Below are 17,420 nucleotides of genomic sequence, written 5' to 3' on the forward strand. Positions count from 1 at the left end.
TTGGACGTTCAGGTCAAGCCGTTTGAATCCTGAACTGGAGTCTTTCTGCATGAAGCTTGCATGTTCTCCATGTGCATCATTTTCTAGATTTGAGAAAAGTACATCTTTTGTAAGTTTTTTCTTTAAACTGCTTTTCTTGTGCTCTAACCACAGGAAGCAGTTATTCAGCCAACCACTTTTTTCAGTTTTAAAGTCTTCCAGACTTTTATGGCTTTGATAGTAAATAACACATAAGAGCTTTAAAATCGGTGTCGGCTAATGTCAGACATTTTTTAACACATTCATATCGCTCTGATAAGTAAAAATTTGCAGATATTAATAGCAGATATTTATTCATTTATTTATACAGCTCTGGAAAAAATTAAGAGACTACTTAAAGTTAGCAGTTTCTCTGATTTGACTTTTTATAGTTATATGTGTGAGTAAAATGAACATTATTCTTTTATTCTGTGAACTACTGACATGTCTCCGAAATTCCATGCAAATATTCAGTATTTATTTATTTACAGAACATGAGAAATGGTCAAAATAACAAAAAAAACGCTGCAGTGCTTTCAGACCTCAAATAATGCAAAGAAAACAAGTTGATATTCATTTAGAAACAACAATATTAATGTCTGAACTCAGGAAGAGTTCAGAAATCAATAGTTGCTGGAAGAACCAGGAGGTTTTCAGTGGGGCTCAGTGCAGTGGGCTCTTCATTCTTTTTCCATATATATATAATATCACTCTAGGAGTAGTGTATAGCCCTACCCCTGTATATAAAATTGGTAAATAACAGCTGGCCTCCGCATAATATAATTAATATTGGAATTGATATTAACCCAAATTTTCACATGGGTGCTTTCCTTTTTAGTAGTGTCTAAATTCATTCTTTTATCAGGCCCTCCAACAGGCAGCACAGCTTGTACTGTATCGTTTCCACCCTCTTTCCTCCATCAGCCACTCTCAGCCTTCTCTCTCCTACATTTAGTGAATCCCACCCACACCTTTAAAATCTTCCCCTGAGATACAGCAGCATACCTTCTGGTCAGCAAAATCAGCCAATGAATAATTCATCCAGGCACACGACCATGGGGCGACAGGGGGGGGGCTCTGATCAGCCCCCTCTACTGTTTTACTTCACAGCCCTTTATTTTGCTCTGACTTAATAAGTCTTCTTCTTCCTAAACTCTTCATCAACCTCTTAGTCGTTTAGATGCTTCAGTTTTTTCTTCTAATTAGAGAAGCTAATAAATGTAGCGCCCTAGTGTTATATGAGCTGCCTGTTAAAGTAACTAATAGTAGATGTGGCCCCGGCACTATGCTGCGGTTTTATTGGGTTTTGGTTTAATGTTGATTGATTTCATGTTGAGAACAGATGAACCGTGAGAAGATTCCAGGTCTGCTGTGAATCTGAAAGATGTCTTAGGCGTCCTTTCGTTATTTTTATTTTTTTTTCTTATGTCAAGGGAATTAATCACACTGACCTGAAATGTTTGTACGATGCTGGAAGTTAGGGGGTGATAAACTGGCCTTTGTAGTGGCTTCCTAGCGGGGGAGCATGCAGCTGAACGGCCCCTCCAGCCAGCAGGTGCCGGCTCTTTCTGCAAGGGAAGAATAATTAATCAGCAGCGAGGAGAGGGCAGGAAGTGGGGAGACAGGAGATGAAAGAGGCTTCAGTTCAAAGAGAGCAGCCAGTGATTACCCCGGCCCTTACTGGACCCGCAGCAGCCTGAGAGGAATCCGGCTTTATGAGCGCAGACTTTGTCACTTTAAGAATCCGATGACTTTAGCATTTGCTATTATCAACAGCAGAAATATAAGAAATAATTGATACTGTGTGGTGATTTTTTTTAGGATTAGGTTGGTGCTTGTTAAATGATTCTACACCAAGCTCCCCCATCACTTCATCAAATGAGGAAATGTGTTTGTAACCTGTCATCACTCCCCAGTCATCACATACTGATTCCTGTTCAAGAGCTTTTTATGTCATTTATAAAATCCTTGTTTTTACCCTTCCTGTCTGATGCACAAGTAACCAATCACACCTCAGAACTGCCTGATTCTGATGACATCAGCACTCCTCAGCAGTGGTGGGCACGCTTCTGCTAGCTTTGAAAATTCTTAGCGCACTTATCTTCCCATAAATGTATTCATTTATAAATCATAGAACATTCAATTTTTTTGGCTGTTTTGTCATTTTTCAGTTGAGTAAAGTTTGCGTTGAAGTTTATGGTTATCAACCTAAGAATGCTTCAAGCTTAGACTCTTATATCCATGCTCTTATTTTGAAATGTGTAGCAATTCTGTTTCTTCTCCTCACTTCTCCCCCCCCCCCCCCCAATAGCTTTATTTCAAACAAGAAACATACAGGAAGAAATTAAAACACAGATGGTAGAGATATATAACAGTTATTTATACAACATAAATACTGTATCGAAGTACATTACAGAACATGTAAATTATAATGTCAAAATTAAATTAGTGCTCGATGGTTGTAGTCTATGACAGATATAATATGAATTTACATTAGTGCTTTAGCATTAGCTTCTGCTGAATACTGTTGGTGTAGTCTCTTACAGTTAGCAGAACTAGTGTTTATGATTAGTGCATAAACATTTAACTTAGCGATGTACACCACTGCTTTTGTTGACTTTATAAGAAGTCATTGTTCTTTTGTTTTAGAAAAGGAAAAGGCCCAAGTCTAGTTCTGGAGGAAAACTGACCAACAAATAGTAGCAATAATAGTACAAAGCTTAATAAACACTAGTGTCACTGCAACAACCAAGAGATAAGATATATTTTATTTTCTAAGAAGGTTGTTAATAATCTGGTTTGCTGCATTCATGATCAAAAAAAAGGTCCGATTTTTGTGTTTGTGGATGAATGGTCAGTATCCAGGTCGATAGAGGTGGAAATGATGTGATTTCACCGCCTGCTGATTTCTCTGAGCATCCCTGCTTAGTGGTTGTATCTTCCAGCTGTTTGGGAGTTTAACATTTAAAACAAAATGGCTTCCTTTAAACCTTCCTCAATATTAAAACCTGGAAGACCGGGAGTCTTCAGACATGTTTGGTTTGAAACAATAAAACATTCTTTGAAGTTGTGCATACAAATATTTTTTACCAAAAAATAAAATATATATTTTATCTGTCAGGTGTTCCCTGAACTATTACTTGTTTTCATGTAGTAATGGACAAAGTTTCCCTCAGCAAAATCAAATCAGTTCTTCCATTTTAATTGGTCGAGTGCCGCAGGAGGGGTTTGAACAGCTGTGCACATATTTATATTTCAAGCTTACAAAGTCAAGCCTTGTGATTAACCATGATTATTCACAATACCAGAATGTGATTAATCTGATCATATTTTTCAGTCGATTGACAGCATAAATTTAAACCAATGAAATCACAAGTGATCCAATTGAGGAAGTTGTTGTGTTTTTCCCTGGCTGCCCTGTGGTGGGAAACTAAACGGTTACTGTCAGGTTTTTCTCTCTGGCTGCCTGTGTTAGATCTGAGGCAGAGCAGGACAGGAACGCTTCACGTGGGCGACCTGAAGCCGCTGCATGCTGTCGCTGTGGGTGACATCACAGCTCCCACAGAGGAGTTGTGAGATCTGCTCTGACGGTCTTGATCCAATCCGTCCCAGGTTAACATCTCAGAAGCATTTAGGAGCAGCTTCGTGTCCGTTCAGAAGAATCAATACAACAGTTCCCCGTCTTTTGAAAGGCCGCTCCAGTCAGTCTCTGCCGGTTAAGGTTTATAGAAATAGTCTGTACGCAGACTATTTCTGCGTACAGAAATAGCCTGTTGGTTTGTTTTCTCAGCAAGTTGTCGGTTTCTGCTGAGAACAGATGCGATTAGAAATACTCTGCAGTTTTGGACTGAGCGTAGCATTGCTACTGTTGTTGCCCCCCACACACACATACACACACACACACACACACACACCATGCATTTCCCTCATCCTGTCACAGACGATTACTGAGTCTATTGACGGAGATATCTGGGCATGCAACACCCTGACTGCAAGTGTGAGCCTTTGCTTTTCACTCTGCCTGCTTGTTTCATGGCTTTGACACAGATCAGAACCAAATTGATTAGAGAGAGCACAAAGCTCCGACTGCACTCCTCCTGATTGCGTCTGTTCTGCCTGAGATGGATCCACTAAGTCCTTATGTAAGTGCAATGACATCCGCTGACATTTCAGACTTTACATTGCGCAACAAATCTTAAGTTCTCTCTATTAAAAAGCCAAAAACGTCAAAAATAACATATGAAATACAAAGTGAAAAGTTTGAAAGTCCCTAATCTTTCACTACGGTTAAAAACATGTAAATAAAGAGGCAGAATTTCTCCACCAGTTGAACTCTCCTGCCTGTGAGATCAGCATGTAATCACATTGAAACACCGTGATGGCGGCTCAGTCAGTGTGGGGCTAATTCTCTAACAACGGCCGCTAACAGAGTGCTAGTAGCCTCTGAACTGGATTAAACTAAATGATCTCCAATCACTGATTCTAACTTTTAAAAAAACACCACTGAGGAGAAGAAGTAAAAACAAGAAACAAAATCTGACACTGATCAGTTTTAAGATTGATTTCTGATTTCCTCTTTCTTTTAGGTTTGAAGTTTGGTTTCATTAAACATAAAATAAAAGAATAAGCAAAGTTACATACATAGAAAATACATTTAAAACAAAAGCAAGCAAATAGAATAACAGTAGTGCAGTGTATTTACACATTCAAAGAAGCTTTTTTTTTTACAACCAACCTTCCTATTACAGCATTATCCTATAAACTATTATTCATCTTAACTTAGTTATAAAATGTTTTCTTAATTTTCTATTTACTTATCTATAACTGATAAAGTGCTTAAATTTTTCTGAAAAGGTCAGTAATAAATTATTTTGGCTTTAAACAAGAAAATAGCTGTTTGTAATTCCACTATGTCAGCAAATCTGAACAGTTTAGATTTTATAGATTTTATGAATGGTGTGTCTGTACGATCCAAATAACCGACCTTATTGATTACTCTCATTGTTCATTTCAGCAGTGTTTTAATGACTGTAGTGAATTTTCTAAATAGGCTTTTAGAAAATGTACTATAAAAGACCTATAATATAAGTGAGCATAAAAAGTGAGATTTTCACCCTTGGTAATAATAATATAATAGGAGCTGATGCATCATGTCTGTGTTAGGGAGCCATTACACAGGGTTGACTAGTTTTATGAAGAGACAAGATTATGTTGTTTATATTCGAAGCTTTTTTACATTGGAGATGGTTTCTGCTATCATACCTACAACTGTATTTTCGGTGTATATTCCCTACAAAATGTAAAAGATTTACCTCGGCTGAGTTTTACAAAAAGGCCAACGTTTCTACTTCCTACTTGTTTTACTCCTTCAGTCATCGGTTCACCAAGCTGATTCTGGTCAACAGCCAATATTTGTCAAATTCTTGACTAAATTGTATCTCTTCTTCTTTGCTCTAGAAATAATTATGCCTACATAGTATAATAATTGGCACAAGAAGGTTTCTGGCACCAAAAAAGACAGTTCTGGATGCCAATGAGGGGTTCCATCTGGTAAGGTTGAACATCCAGTACATGATGGGTTGTATTTGTCCTGCAGTTTGATGGCTTCACCAGCTTCTCAGGAGGTTGTCATGTGATCTTATCGTTTTGAGATATTTGTAGGGAACGGAAGCTTCGTCCAACTTCCTCCACTTGTTTATAGATGACACCGTTAGAGGGGAACGCTTCATTATAACTTCATTATAACTTTCTGCACAGCAGGTAATGAGCGGCTCACTGCAGGCAGATGCAACACGGCGAGAAAGAAAACCGCCTCCTCTGTCATTCCTGCAGCTGTTTTCATTTTACATGCTCATAATTAGATGCTCCTTTGGGTGTTCACTGCTGCTCAGATATTGAGTTGTCATTTCCTAATGTGTCTCTGGTGAATCTGTATTGACTCATAAGTTGGATCTTTAAAGAAGCCTGTTGGTTCCCCTTTCGGCTGGGTTTTTCTGGTACTGGAACTGAGTCCTGACTTGCTATAGGACACCTGTGGAGAGGGTGAAAGAGAGGGAAGATGTTGGTTCTGATTCTGATTAAAAGGCCGGTCAGGGTTCTGGGATGAAATCAACTTTCTGGTTGCTGCCATCACCCTGGAGGGTCTGACAGCGCCGCTGTGCGTCACTGCACCTCCACACAGCGGTGCCCAGATTTTTATGGGTTTATGTGAGTCACATAGAGAAGAGGGCCTGGTCCGCACTTAGCCAGATATCAAACAAATACATGTTTGTGTGTTTTACCCTCTCATCCACCTTAAATCTATCTTTAATATCACTAAAAACTATTATTTATTAAAAAAAAAAAAAAAAAAACAACCAAAGTGGATATTTAAAAGTAAGAGATCTAGTCCAGAGAAGAGCACATTATATTTTGGTAGAATGATTTAGAAAAAAAGTGCATCTGCAGACGGGCAGCAGCGCCGTAGAAAATGATGTAGTACGTCTGCCGGGCCAAGCGGTGGCACTGTAACACGGCCAGAGAACACAGACTGGAACCTTGTATGTTGTTGGTGAGAGTGAGGAAGAGCTGCAATGTCATCATTTAAAACGAGAAAAAGATGCAGCTCTCATGGTCAAACGGACACTTTATCCGTTCTGGAACCCGGTTTCCAAAATTATAGTTTCTTATCTCACAAGATCAGAAATCCATGTAGACACACACCCTGAGCAACAAAGACTTTTGCAGACACACCAGAAATCATCTCCAGTGTGGATGGAGTCTTAGGATCCTGCTCATTACAGTCTGCGACAAATAATACTACAATATCCACATACTTACTATAACATGATTCCTAATCAACATCGCCTTGTGTTTTATAAATTTTACATTCTAACACACTATAAGTAGTTCAACATCTGTATTTCTCCACACAGGTGAACCATGTTTAATTTCTAACAAGAAGTGATGGTTGTTTTGAAGCAATCTGATTGGCTGACAGGTTATAGCTTTGCGCTGCACTGCCCCCTGTGGATTTGGCATATTTTTAACAACACTGAGAGGTGGATTTGTTTAGATTCATGTGGATGAAAACTTTTCTGAAACTGATCCTGTGTTTACGATGTTTTTTGTTCAAACAATATTCGTGTTTGATATACATGTGGACGAGTTCTCAGAGGCAGATCCCTGTCTCTCTGAGCCAAGGATCAGTGGAAGGTGCCAACTGTAGAGGAATCAGAGTAAAAAGCAACCTTAACGTTGTTTGGCTCCCTCTCTTGCACCTGTTGGCCTGGGAGGACTCAGGTTGACATTATCAGCTGACTTGCATCTCTTTTTACTTCCAACCTTTTTATCATCCGACATCATTGATGTAAACTTCCCCGACTCTTTCTGTTAAGCCACAAGCACACACTCCTATTTATTTCACATCTTCATTCAGCTGCCTAACGTTCTGTCTCTGTGTGTTTGTTGCCACCAGATTATAGATAATGGGCTGTGTGCAATGCAAGGATAAGGAGGCAACCAAACTCACAGACGACCGAGACGCCAGCATCTCCCAGGGAGCCGGATACCGCTATGGGGCCGACCCAACGCCACAGCACTATCCCAACTTTGGGGTCACCGCCATTCCCAACTACAACAACTTCCACGCCCCCGTCGGACAGGGGGTGACCGTCTTCGGGGGGGTTAACACCTCCTCTCACACCGGGACCCTGCGGACCCGTGGAGGGACAGGTAAGGGACCCGGCAGCACCTTCCACATGTATTCATACCTGACATCACCTTACCACCACAAACTAAAGTGGTTGTTTAGATTTTTTCAATGTCATAATACATGCTGTTTGTTTTTTGTATACACAGTTGAAAGCTGAAGTTTACACCACATAAAAAGACTAATACACTTTTTTTTTCTCACTGTCTGAAGTTAAATCAGACCAAACCTCTCTTGTTTTAGATTAGTTAGGATTACCAAAAGTAAGTATATTTGTGAAATGAAACAATAATGAAAGAATATATAATAGATATATGTTTTTTTTTTAATTGCCAAATGTTGCCTGTCTTAAAAGTATCGGCAATTGGAGAGCAAAGACAATGCTGAACGTTAAGAGACTAAAACTGAACCTTTATGGTGTGTAGAAAAACAAAACTAACACTGTACATCACACAGTCCTCATATTAAAATGTGGTGGTGGCAGCATCATGGTGGTGCAATGATGTTCTTCAGCAGGCCGGTCAGAGTTGATGAAGATGAAGTAAGCAGAGGAAGAATACCTATTAATCCTGGCTCAGTCAAAGTCCAAAAGTAACATAAGGAAAGACTTTAAAATGAATCTTCACAGAAGCTTTCTGTTGATCTGATTTAAGTTGTAACTGCAGGAAACATGGTTCTACAAAGTATCGACTCGGGTGAGCAGAATCCAAACACATGAAACAGTTTCAGATTAGTTTCTTATGTTGAAACTGTTTCATTTTTCTTCTGCTTCTCAGCTGTGCTCTGCATTTAGTGATCTGTTATTTAAAACACTGATAAAATACATTTTGCAGGTCATCTGGGGTTTCTATGTTAAAGCATTCTCATAGAAACCCTGAGGCTAGCTGGATGTAGCACAAGTATAATTTTATATCATTTATATCATTTTATCACTTTTGGGTTTCTCTCAGGACTTCCGGATTTTATTAGCAAACTGGAGTTTTACTAGCAAAGTCAAAGTAAGCTCAGCAGCAGCGAGCCTTCCAGCGCTAAGCGGGACCAAACATCTGAAGCAGCGCTGCCTCAAATGTCGAGTATTTTATTTTTAACAGAAAAAGATGAGTCACCGTGGCGCATTGCGTGGCTTTAACACAATTCATACTGCTAGAAGCCCACCTAAGCTTTATGACTCAACCTAAGGAGGACTGACCTGAATTCACCCAGGCAGCAGGCCCAGTGGAAAAACCAAAAGATAAGCATCTGCAGCAGAATGATTTATTGTGAATTAATTCAGCTCATTTTAAGCAACAAAAAGAAAGCTGTGAAGATGAAGACAAGATTACACCGACTGGGAGCCTGACTCAGAACGTCCTATTCAAAGTCACAAAGCAATGTGACTACAGCAGTCGTCCCAACACTGCGAGAGTCAAAGGATTAAACCTGATGGATCAAAGATGGACGCTCACAGCAGTGGTCTGGTTGTCACTGGAGAATGGTTGCCAATAGCAACTCTCCATTTGATCCTTCATTAAATCTAATGTTATGTTAACAGTGTAAAAAAGTATAACAATATTATATCTATTCTCGAGTATTACATGGGGTACATTATTAGTGGGGTCACATGCCTCTTTACCTACCAACAATTTTCAGTCTCTGCCGTAGTGTCTGTTGTAGTTTTCTTCATAGTGACCAACCAGGGGCTCTACAGAACGGCTTTGATATACATTTCCAAGACATGTCAGCTCAATTTACAACGCTCCCATTAGGACTCAAAAACAAGAAAGGAAAAAGGAGGAGCTGAGTCAGGGAGGAACGGTGGAGGGCTGAGGAGGAAGCTAAGATGGAGTCTGCAGCTCAAAGAAGGAGCTTTGTAGAAATAGGTGGTGCTTTGTGAGAGCAAGAGATTAGGCACAATGAATGGCTGCCTTATGGGAGATGGAGCACATTGTTGAAATGCTAGGCTAACGCTAACATGTTTTGATATGACTTGTTGATAGCTTAGCTCGTAACAGAACAATGGAGTTGAATTAATCATGTGTAGACAAAGCTTAAAGTCCTAGATGATTCATAAATGACTTTGTTTATAGTCATATTTATATATTACTTTGTGAACTGGTACCCAAAAAAACAGTGGGAGTGCAGCTGACCATTATAAAGAACGTAGTTCTTGTTGCCGTGGTTATGGTTGCCTGAGGTATGCCGATCTGTTTTTTAAACAAATTCCACCATTAGGTGAAATGAAAGCCAATCTCTTTGTCTCCTTGATGAAATGCAAATATCCTGTCACATAAATATGATGAAAATATTTTAGGAAATACAATTCCAGTATTTCATTTTAGTGGTGCCTTTTGAGAGATGAGATGAAGTTGTGTTTTTGAGGTTTCCTTCCTGTCACTACAGAGTTTCATGTTGGTATGGTCATGTGATCGTCTCTCTCTCTCCCTGACCCCAGACCGGTCCTGTAAGCTCGTCCGCTTGGCATTAGCACAAGTCTTTGTGCTCTGAGCTCATTGTTTAGGGAGAGAATTTTCTTACTCAGGAAATCCTTTCTGTTTGACTGAGCCAAGCAGCTCTGCAGAGGAACTCAGCATTTCTATTGAACTGATCCTAACACAACACCTTGAACTCAAGGTGTGGATGATTTTCGGATGAGAGGCAGAAGAGCTGAGCAGAGTTTTTTTTTTTTTTTTTAACTTCGTCCTGGTGGGAGACATTTAGACCTAAACGTTGGCTTCACTCCAGCCCGCTAGCAGGCGGCTGCCTCCATGCTCCCCTGTGTATCCACCATGTTATCGATGACCAGTGGATTTGCTGATGTCATTTTCCCAAACTGGAATACGGAGCCAGTGCCACGACATTACGCAACGCATTGACTGGCATTCCAACAGACAACACAGAAACCAATCAATGAATGAGTTTCAGCCTTTGATCTGATGGAACATTTGGAGCGCTGCACCCGGAAGGGTTTCCATCATCCTGCTTCAGCATCAGCTCCAGTCTGTGCAGTCCCTTTAGCCTTACACGACCTCCTCACATGGAGTCTTACTATGAAGAGTTTGCTGTCAGACTCTTACTAGCTGCAGCTGGCGCAGTGCGTCTCTGTCAGCAGTCTTCCTGCCGTTGGAGACTTTGTGGGGGAAGATCTTGCTCTATTTCAGCCAGACTTGGATAATGCTGGAGTGACTGAAAAGGTTTTTTTCAGGCCACTGCTCTTTATCTGAAGCGTTTGTGCCCGGGTGATTGGAGTCAGGCCGCACTGACTCAGCGTCTGCCGTATAAGTCTAGACTCTCTCCAGCTCAGGTCAGGATTTTACTCTAAGCAGGCTGGACTCTTCACATGAACGGAGACATATGCAGCTCAGTTTTAGATTAAAACCACATTGGATTTAAGTTTTTTATACATAGAAAGACTGAGCTTTTCAAAGCAGATTTGTAAAGAGATGAAGCAAATACAACTTAAAAGAAACTGGAATTGAAAAAAAAATTAGATTCAGAATGGCGACAATGATGCATTTCAGTTAAAGATGTCAGTTTATAGAGCTATCCTGACAGATAGAAAAGAATCAAAATCTCTTTCTGCATTTCAAAGAAATTTGAAAATTATTATGATGAAGCGATACAGGATTAAATAAGCTCATGTTGCGTATTTTTGTTTTTTGTGTGTTTTTTTGTGTATGTGAAACGTCTCTCATAGTTTTCTGAGTTTTTTTTATTTGTCAGATATTATAAGTTTATATTTTTTTCTACTCATTCATGATTTCTTCTAGTTGTTGCATGAACTTTTTATAGTTATTATTTAGTGGATGAAATTTAAAAAAATAAATGAAATAAAATTTTGGTGAAACAAAACTAAAACTGTTCCATCTTAGCAAGGCTATGTGTAAAAATGAAAGCTTGTTAAAGACGTCTTGCAGAACACACGCAGCTCCTTACTGCAAATGTCTGCAGGGTGCTAACCACTGCGCCTCTGCATCACTTCCACCTGATGCAACTTTGTCACAGTTTATCTGTTTCAGTGGGTTTCAGTGTTTTTAGCCCCACAGAAACCTGAAGTGCTCAGAGGATTTGCTTTTGTCTCCGAGTTCGTCTTCATTTACACTCTGTCCAGTTTTTATCAGGCCTGACTAGAAGATGGAGAGGGGAGGATGCAATAATAATAGAAGACTTCCAATAACTGTCTACAGCATGATCAGTAACTGAAAGTATTGTGATATTATTGATCATCCAGCAAAGAGCGGAGAGCTGTGAGGTTCTTTAGTTAGGTCATCTACTCTAAACAGGTTTTGATTTAATAACTCTTTGGAAATCACCTTGTTCAAATACTGTGTTATTTTAGACTTTGTTTCAGATCAACAACAAAAGTAGGGTTGCAACTAATGAGTTAGTGTCGATCGTTCTATCTATTATTCTGACGATTAATCTCTTAATCAATTTTAAAAATTTGGCACATTCTGCAGATTCTATTGCTTATGCCGACAATATGAAAAAACATTTTTCATTTAAGCCATTTTTTATACATTAGAAATACTATTAGTCTCCACTCCACTAAACCTGACTCCAGTGTCACTGGCAGAGCCCTGACAGTTTATCTGATCCAAAAAAATGGTTAAAGCAGATTTGTTTAGCTTGAAGAATTAATATTTCTACATACATTAAAGGATGTATGTAGAAATGCATCTCAGGATGTTCTCAGCGTCTTTGAGAACAGCCTGTTCTGAAAGGCGCTGATGGTTCACACTGTGTCGTCTCTCCAGGGTGTTGCGATGCTGTTTTGTAATTGTTGCAGCCTAAAATTGATTTTGCAGCAAATTTTTCAAAACGTTGCGGCCAAAACTGACATTTTCTTTCAAACTTTAGTTTTGTCGTAACATGTAACAAAGAAGTTGAAATTGCTGCACATTACCTTTTACAAAGAGGCAGCATTTTAACCTAGTTAATATTTAAAGTGTAAAAAACATTCCATATACCTTTAATACAAATTAAAGCCAGTCCTGATGGATTGTCAAAGTGCATAAAAACAATTCCATGTTGTTCTTCCAAGTTACATGATCCATTTACACAGTAGACACAACTCCTACAGAACATCTCTAAATGGGTTTGCAAATAAAAGAAAAGACAAACGTTACAGTTTAGCAGCACATGTGTTTTTGTCATGAGATGGAAAACTTGAGTTTTGGTCACAATTCGAGTTGCTGAGTTGCAGTGATCGGTCAGAAAAGTCGGGAAACAGATAAAGTTGAGCTGATTTGCCAGAAAGTTGCAGTGCTGCGAGAATTTGCTTTAATTGTTGTGATCACAGCATCACAACTTCCTGGAGGGACCGGTCATATCATGTTACTGCCAGTGTTGCAGTGTCGGTGTGTTTCTGCCATCCAAAAGGACTGAACTGGTGCAGTATCTGAGAGGCTATAATATTTCATGCGTCATGTGTTTCCACTCTGCCTGCCATTCAGCCAGTCTGATGTGATGCTATAGGTGGGATTAACAGAAAATGCAGGTTAATCACAACTGCTACTCTTCTTCCATCATTCATACATGGTGTTATATTTGTGTAACTTGCTGATATAGCACAGCTCTTCTCCCTGCTAACCAGAATGATTTGCCGGAACATTCACCATGACTGCCTTCCTGTTCGTCCAGAGCAGACACGCTGCTGTTTACTCAGTGTTCTGGAGCTCATTTCACGTCTTCAGCTTCATTTTCTCTTGCTAATCTTCCAAGAGCTGACTCTGTGTTTTCCTCTGCTTTCCCCCGCTCTGCAGGAGTCACTCTCTTTGTGGCACTTTATGACTACGAGGCACGGACAGAGGATGACCTGAGCTTCAGGAAAGGAGAAAGGTTCCAAATCCTCAACAGCACGTAAGTCCCCGCAGCTGCTTATCATGGCGTCCGCATGCAGGCGGGATGCAAATACGACCCCTTATCTCTTAGCTGAAGGAGTTAGTGGAGGCAGCTGGGAGGAGAGCGGGCGCGCTCCCCGACTGAGCCGGGGTCAAAGCGGCGGCTTGCACCAGGCAGGCCGAGGTTTGCTTTCATGATCTGGGACAGCACAGATCCCAGAATAAGCCTGCTGCTGTTTGTGGAGCTGGAAAACCATAAATGTCATGTTTAACTATAACACCATCCTGAGATGAGAGGCCCCACAAGGAAAACACTGTTGTTGTTTTCACTGCCATACGTCAGTCAGAGAGACGTGTATGGCGACCCCTAGAGTCCATAAATTAGCAAATACGCAACAGGTCTGTTTTATATAGTCAGAGATAATAAATGTCCATTTAAAACTGCACATATGAACAAGCCTCGGTGAGAACATGTTTGTACATTCTTAACTCTTTGGTGCAGATGCAGGTTGAGAATCGATCTATTAACTACCAACATGAAAAAGACGCAAGCAAAATTGTCACTAACTCTAAATACTCCAACTAGTTTGGGTGTATTTTTCTTTCCTTCTGTCATGTTTTTGTCTCTGAGACGGGACAGGAGCCCGTTTGACCGGTTCTACTTCGACATTTTTAACATTGATTTGTGGTGGGTTTATATCCTAAAGAACAGATTTTAAAATACTTCTATTAGTTTATATATCACTGAACTAATCTTCAATACATTGAAGATCTGCTGCTGTTGTCATAGCAGCCTTCCAGACCTCTCTTCTGGTTTTGCTCTGCACCCAGAACCAGAACCGAACATGGAGAAGCAGCATTCAGCTTCTATGCACCACAAATCTGGAACAAACATCCAGAAAACTGCAAAACAGCTGAAACACTGGATTCCTTTAAATCCAAACTAAAAACCCAGGTGTTTAAAGTTTCCTTTGATTTCTAATAACAGGAACATTGATCAATATATTTAATGTAATTTTGCGTGATTTCATTTAACAAAACGTAATGTATTTATTGATTGTTTAACAATAGGTTATTGTATGATGTTTTTATAACCTTTGACCTGCCTTGTTGCTGAAATGGGCAAATAAACTTGACTTAATGAAAACGTAAACAAAAACTTCACATATCCCATAAATAAGATATTAATATACATGGGCAAACCTAACTAAAGGCTTTTTATTGTAGCAGAAAAACCTTCAGTATTTAAGATGCTGCATGGACTGACTACCAAATACATTATTGTGAGAAAACACAAAAGAAAATAAATTCCCAGTCTCCAATAGACATTCCAAGGATTCAAAATGGCCTTTTCTTTTTTAACCTGGTGTTTTTGTAGCTTTTGGAACAAAGCGGAGCTCATTAAATTTGGTCCAAATGCCAGTGTAGGTTGCTAATTTCAGGTTTACGCATGCATAAACAAAAAAAGGCCTAAATCCAAAACAGGACTGGCTCCAGCTTCACTGAATCCACTGGCAATTTTCATGAGGCTAAACTGACAGCCTGAACAACTTATGACAACGTGGAGTAAACAAAGTTTATTCTGGGCCTGCAGAGGGTGGAGCAGAGCAGAGTGCTGCAGGCTTCCATCTGAACTCCAGCAGGAAGTGCCCAGTTAAACCCACAGGGATGTTGGCTCGTCTTCCTTCCAGTCGGCAGAAGTGCAGACCTTGTGCGTGCGTGCGTGCGTGCATGCGAGTTCCAGAGTGGATACACCATCATCCGCCTGCTGTTTCAGTCCGGGGATGCTTTTCACTCCAGCAGGCTGAGTCGAAGCGTGTGTCTCTCTGTCTGTGCAGCGCTCTGCAGCAGTGCAGTGACATTTGAGGAGGCAGGGGGAGGTTTCAGGGGTAGCGCTGTCGCCCTGCTCTGCCTTCTGTTCCGCTGTACACTGAGAACGCTGCAGAACGCTGAGGCGTAGTCAAACCTCTGCTGCAGTTACTGTAAAAAAAAAAAAAAAAAAGCTGCGTCTAAATCAAAGTTATCATAGTTAGCTTAAACGAAAGAAATAATGAAAACTGAAAATTGAGAAAACCTTTTATTTAGCTGAAATAAATAAATAATGTTAATTGATGGGGAAAAACGATAAGTATCTGGAACTATGTCTTGCTTATATGAACTATACTGAAATAATAGATAATATATCCTCTGTTTTTTGTATTTATGAATCTATTTATTTCCCCCACACACATAAGCAGTTCACTTCAAATTGTGCCTGTAATAATGTAGGCATATCGTATCATTTACCATTTATTGTGATACATTTCTTCGCACGATAAGAATTTAGATTTATCATTGTCACTATAAATTCCAGTTGAAATGAAAATATGATTCAATACAGTTACTTTGTGCAGTTTAGTGATACAAATCACATTTCTTTATGTGACTGGTGTCCTACAGAAGTGCATCACAAATGTTCTTGTTTTTCAAGAGCAGCATTTGTGCTGCGGTGCTGTGATTGCTGTCAGTGATACAGTTACCTAAAAGAGAACTAATGAATAGTTCTGATCGTCACTTATTGTTATCAAAATAGTACCACAAAAAATCGCGATAAAACCTTAGCTCCGTATCGCCGAACCCTTCTGTGATGTGACAATATTCTAGGGACTGAATACTTTTGCTGATACTTCTGTTGTGTTTTATCTCCTCAGCTGACACACACTGAATAATAAATGTGAGTCCAGCAGCCTGCTGAAGACTTCACACTTTCCCTCTGACCGCCTCACCACCTCAGCCTTTAGCTCTGCAAGGTCACCACACCCTGTTAGCATCCTGTCCCAGCCCAGCCGCCGTCTTTCACATTCCTACACGCCTCAGTCCCAGCATCCCCCCACACACACACTGCTCCCTCCAGCCAACCTCAGCCGGGACAGGAAAAACTCGTTCTTCCTCCTCCTCTCTGTCATTCCTCATCCTCCTCTTCCTCAGCAGGAGCCAGACAGAGCTGCATCTTTGCTCCATCTCCCCTCCACCCACTCTCTGCCCAAATGCCAGGCTTCATCCAGCTGCCCTCCACTGCCACCTCCTGGAAAGTAGTGGTAAAACAGCAATAAAAAAAGAGGGGGGGAGTTCGAACTCCTCTGCTCCAGGCTGTGAGAGCTGGTAGGAAGGGACCACCTGCTGTGTGAGGAAGTGAGGCAGAGCCTCAGACGTGTTGATGTTTGGTTGTGTTGTGTGCTGACATCCTTTAGGAAGCAGGCCTGCAACCCTGGAGGGGATGAGGCGTTCGCTGTGTTCGGCTCTCAGCCTGCCTGTGAACCAAAAACATGTGAGCTGTTTGCTGCTCAGCTGGAGTTGCGCTGGTCCGACTGACTGCTGTGGACAAACACAGAAGTGCTGTGATGGCCTGTCCCAGTCTGCAGCCCTGGGGTCTGCAGAGGCTCTGGGTCCATCAGAGGCAGCAGGAGGCTGCTGGTTCACTGCTGCTGCTGTTTTCTGTTTGTGGTGCTGCAGAGACGGTTGAAGGTTAAACAACTCCACCTGCTCCACCTGCTCCACTCTGCTCCACTCTGCTCCACCTGCTCCACTCTGCTCCACCTGCTCCACTCTGCTCCACTCTGCTCCACCTGCTCCACTCTGCTCCACTCTGCTCCACTCTGCTCCACTCTGCTCCACCTGCTCCACTCTGCTCCACCTGCTCCACTCTGCTCCACCTGCTCCACCTGCTCCACTCTGCTCCACCCTGCTCCACTCTGCTCCACCCTGCTCCACTCTGCTCCACCTGCTCCACTCTGCTCCACTCTGCTCCACCCTGCTCCACTCTGCTCCACCCTGCTCCACTCTGCTCCACTCTGCTCCACCCTGCTCCACTCTGCTCCACTCTGCTCCACTCTGCTCCACCCTGCTCCACCCTG

The 17,420-nt window shown here is 41.0% G+C and overlaps 1 protein-coding gene across 3 annotated transcripts in view; it reads left to right on the forward strand.

Moving 5' to 3' along the window:
- The window catches only part of fynb (FYN proto-oncogene, Src family tyrosine kinase b), a 76,797-nt gene that overhangs the window by 42,475 nt on the left and 16,902 nt on the right, over positions 1–17,420 (forward strand). For all 3 annotated transcript variants that reach the window (XM_014967038.2, XM_014967036.2, XM_014967039.2), the window contains exons 3-4: positions 7,475–7,731; positions 13,450–13,546. In XM_014967038.2, the coding sequence (XP_014822524.1) occupies positions 7,485–7,731; positions 13,450–13,546 (344 nt within the window). In that variant the 5' untranslated portion in view covers positions 7,475–7,484. The remainder of the gene's footprint in view (positions 1–7,474; positions 7,732–13,449; positions 13,547–17,420) is intronic.

The sequence above is a fragment of the Poecilia mexicana genome, unplaced genomic scaffold (assembly GCF_051168715.1).
Source record: "Poecilia mexicana isolate PSO_F unplaced genomic scaffold, ASM5116871v1 scaffold_21, whole genome shotgun sequence".
NCBI lineage: Eukaryota > Metazoa > Chordata > Actinopteri > Cyprinodontiformes > Poeciliidae > Poecilia > Poecilia mexicana.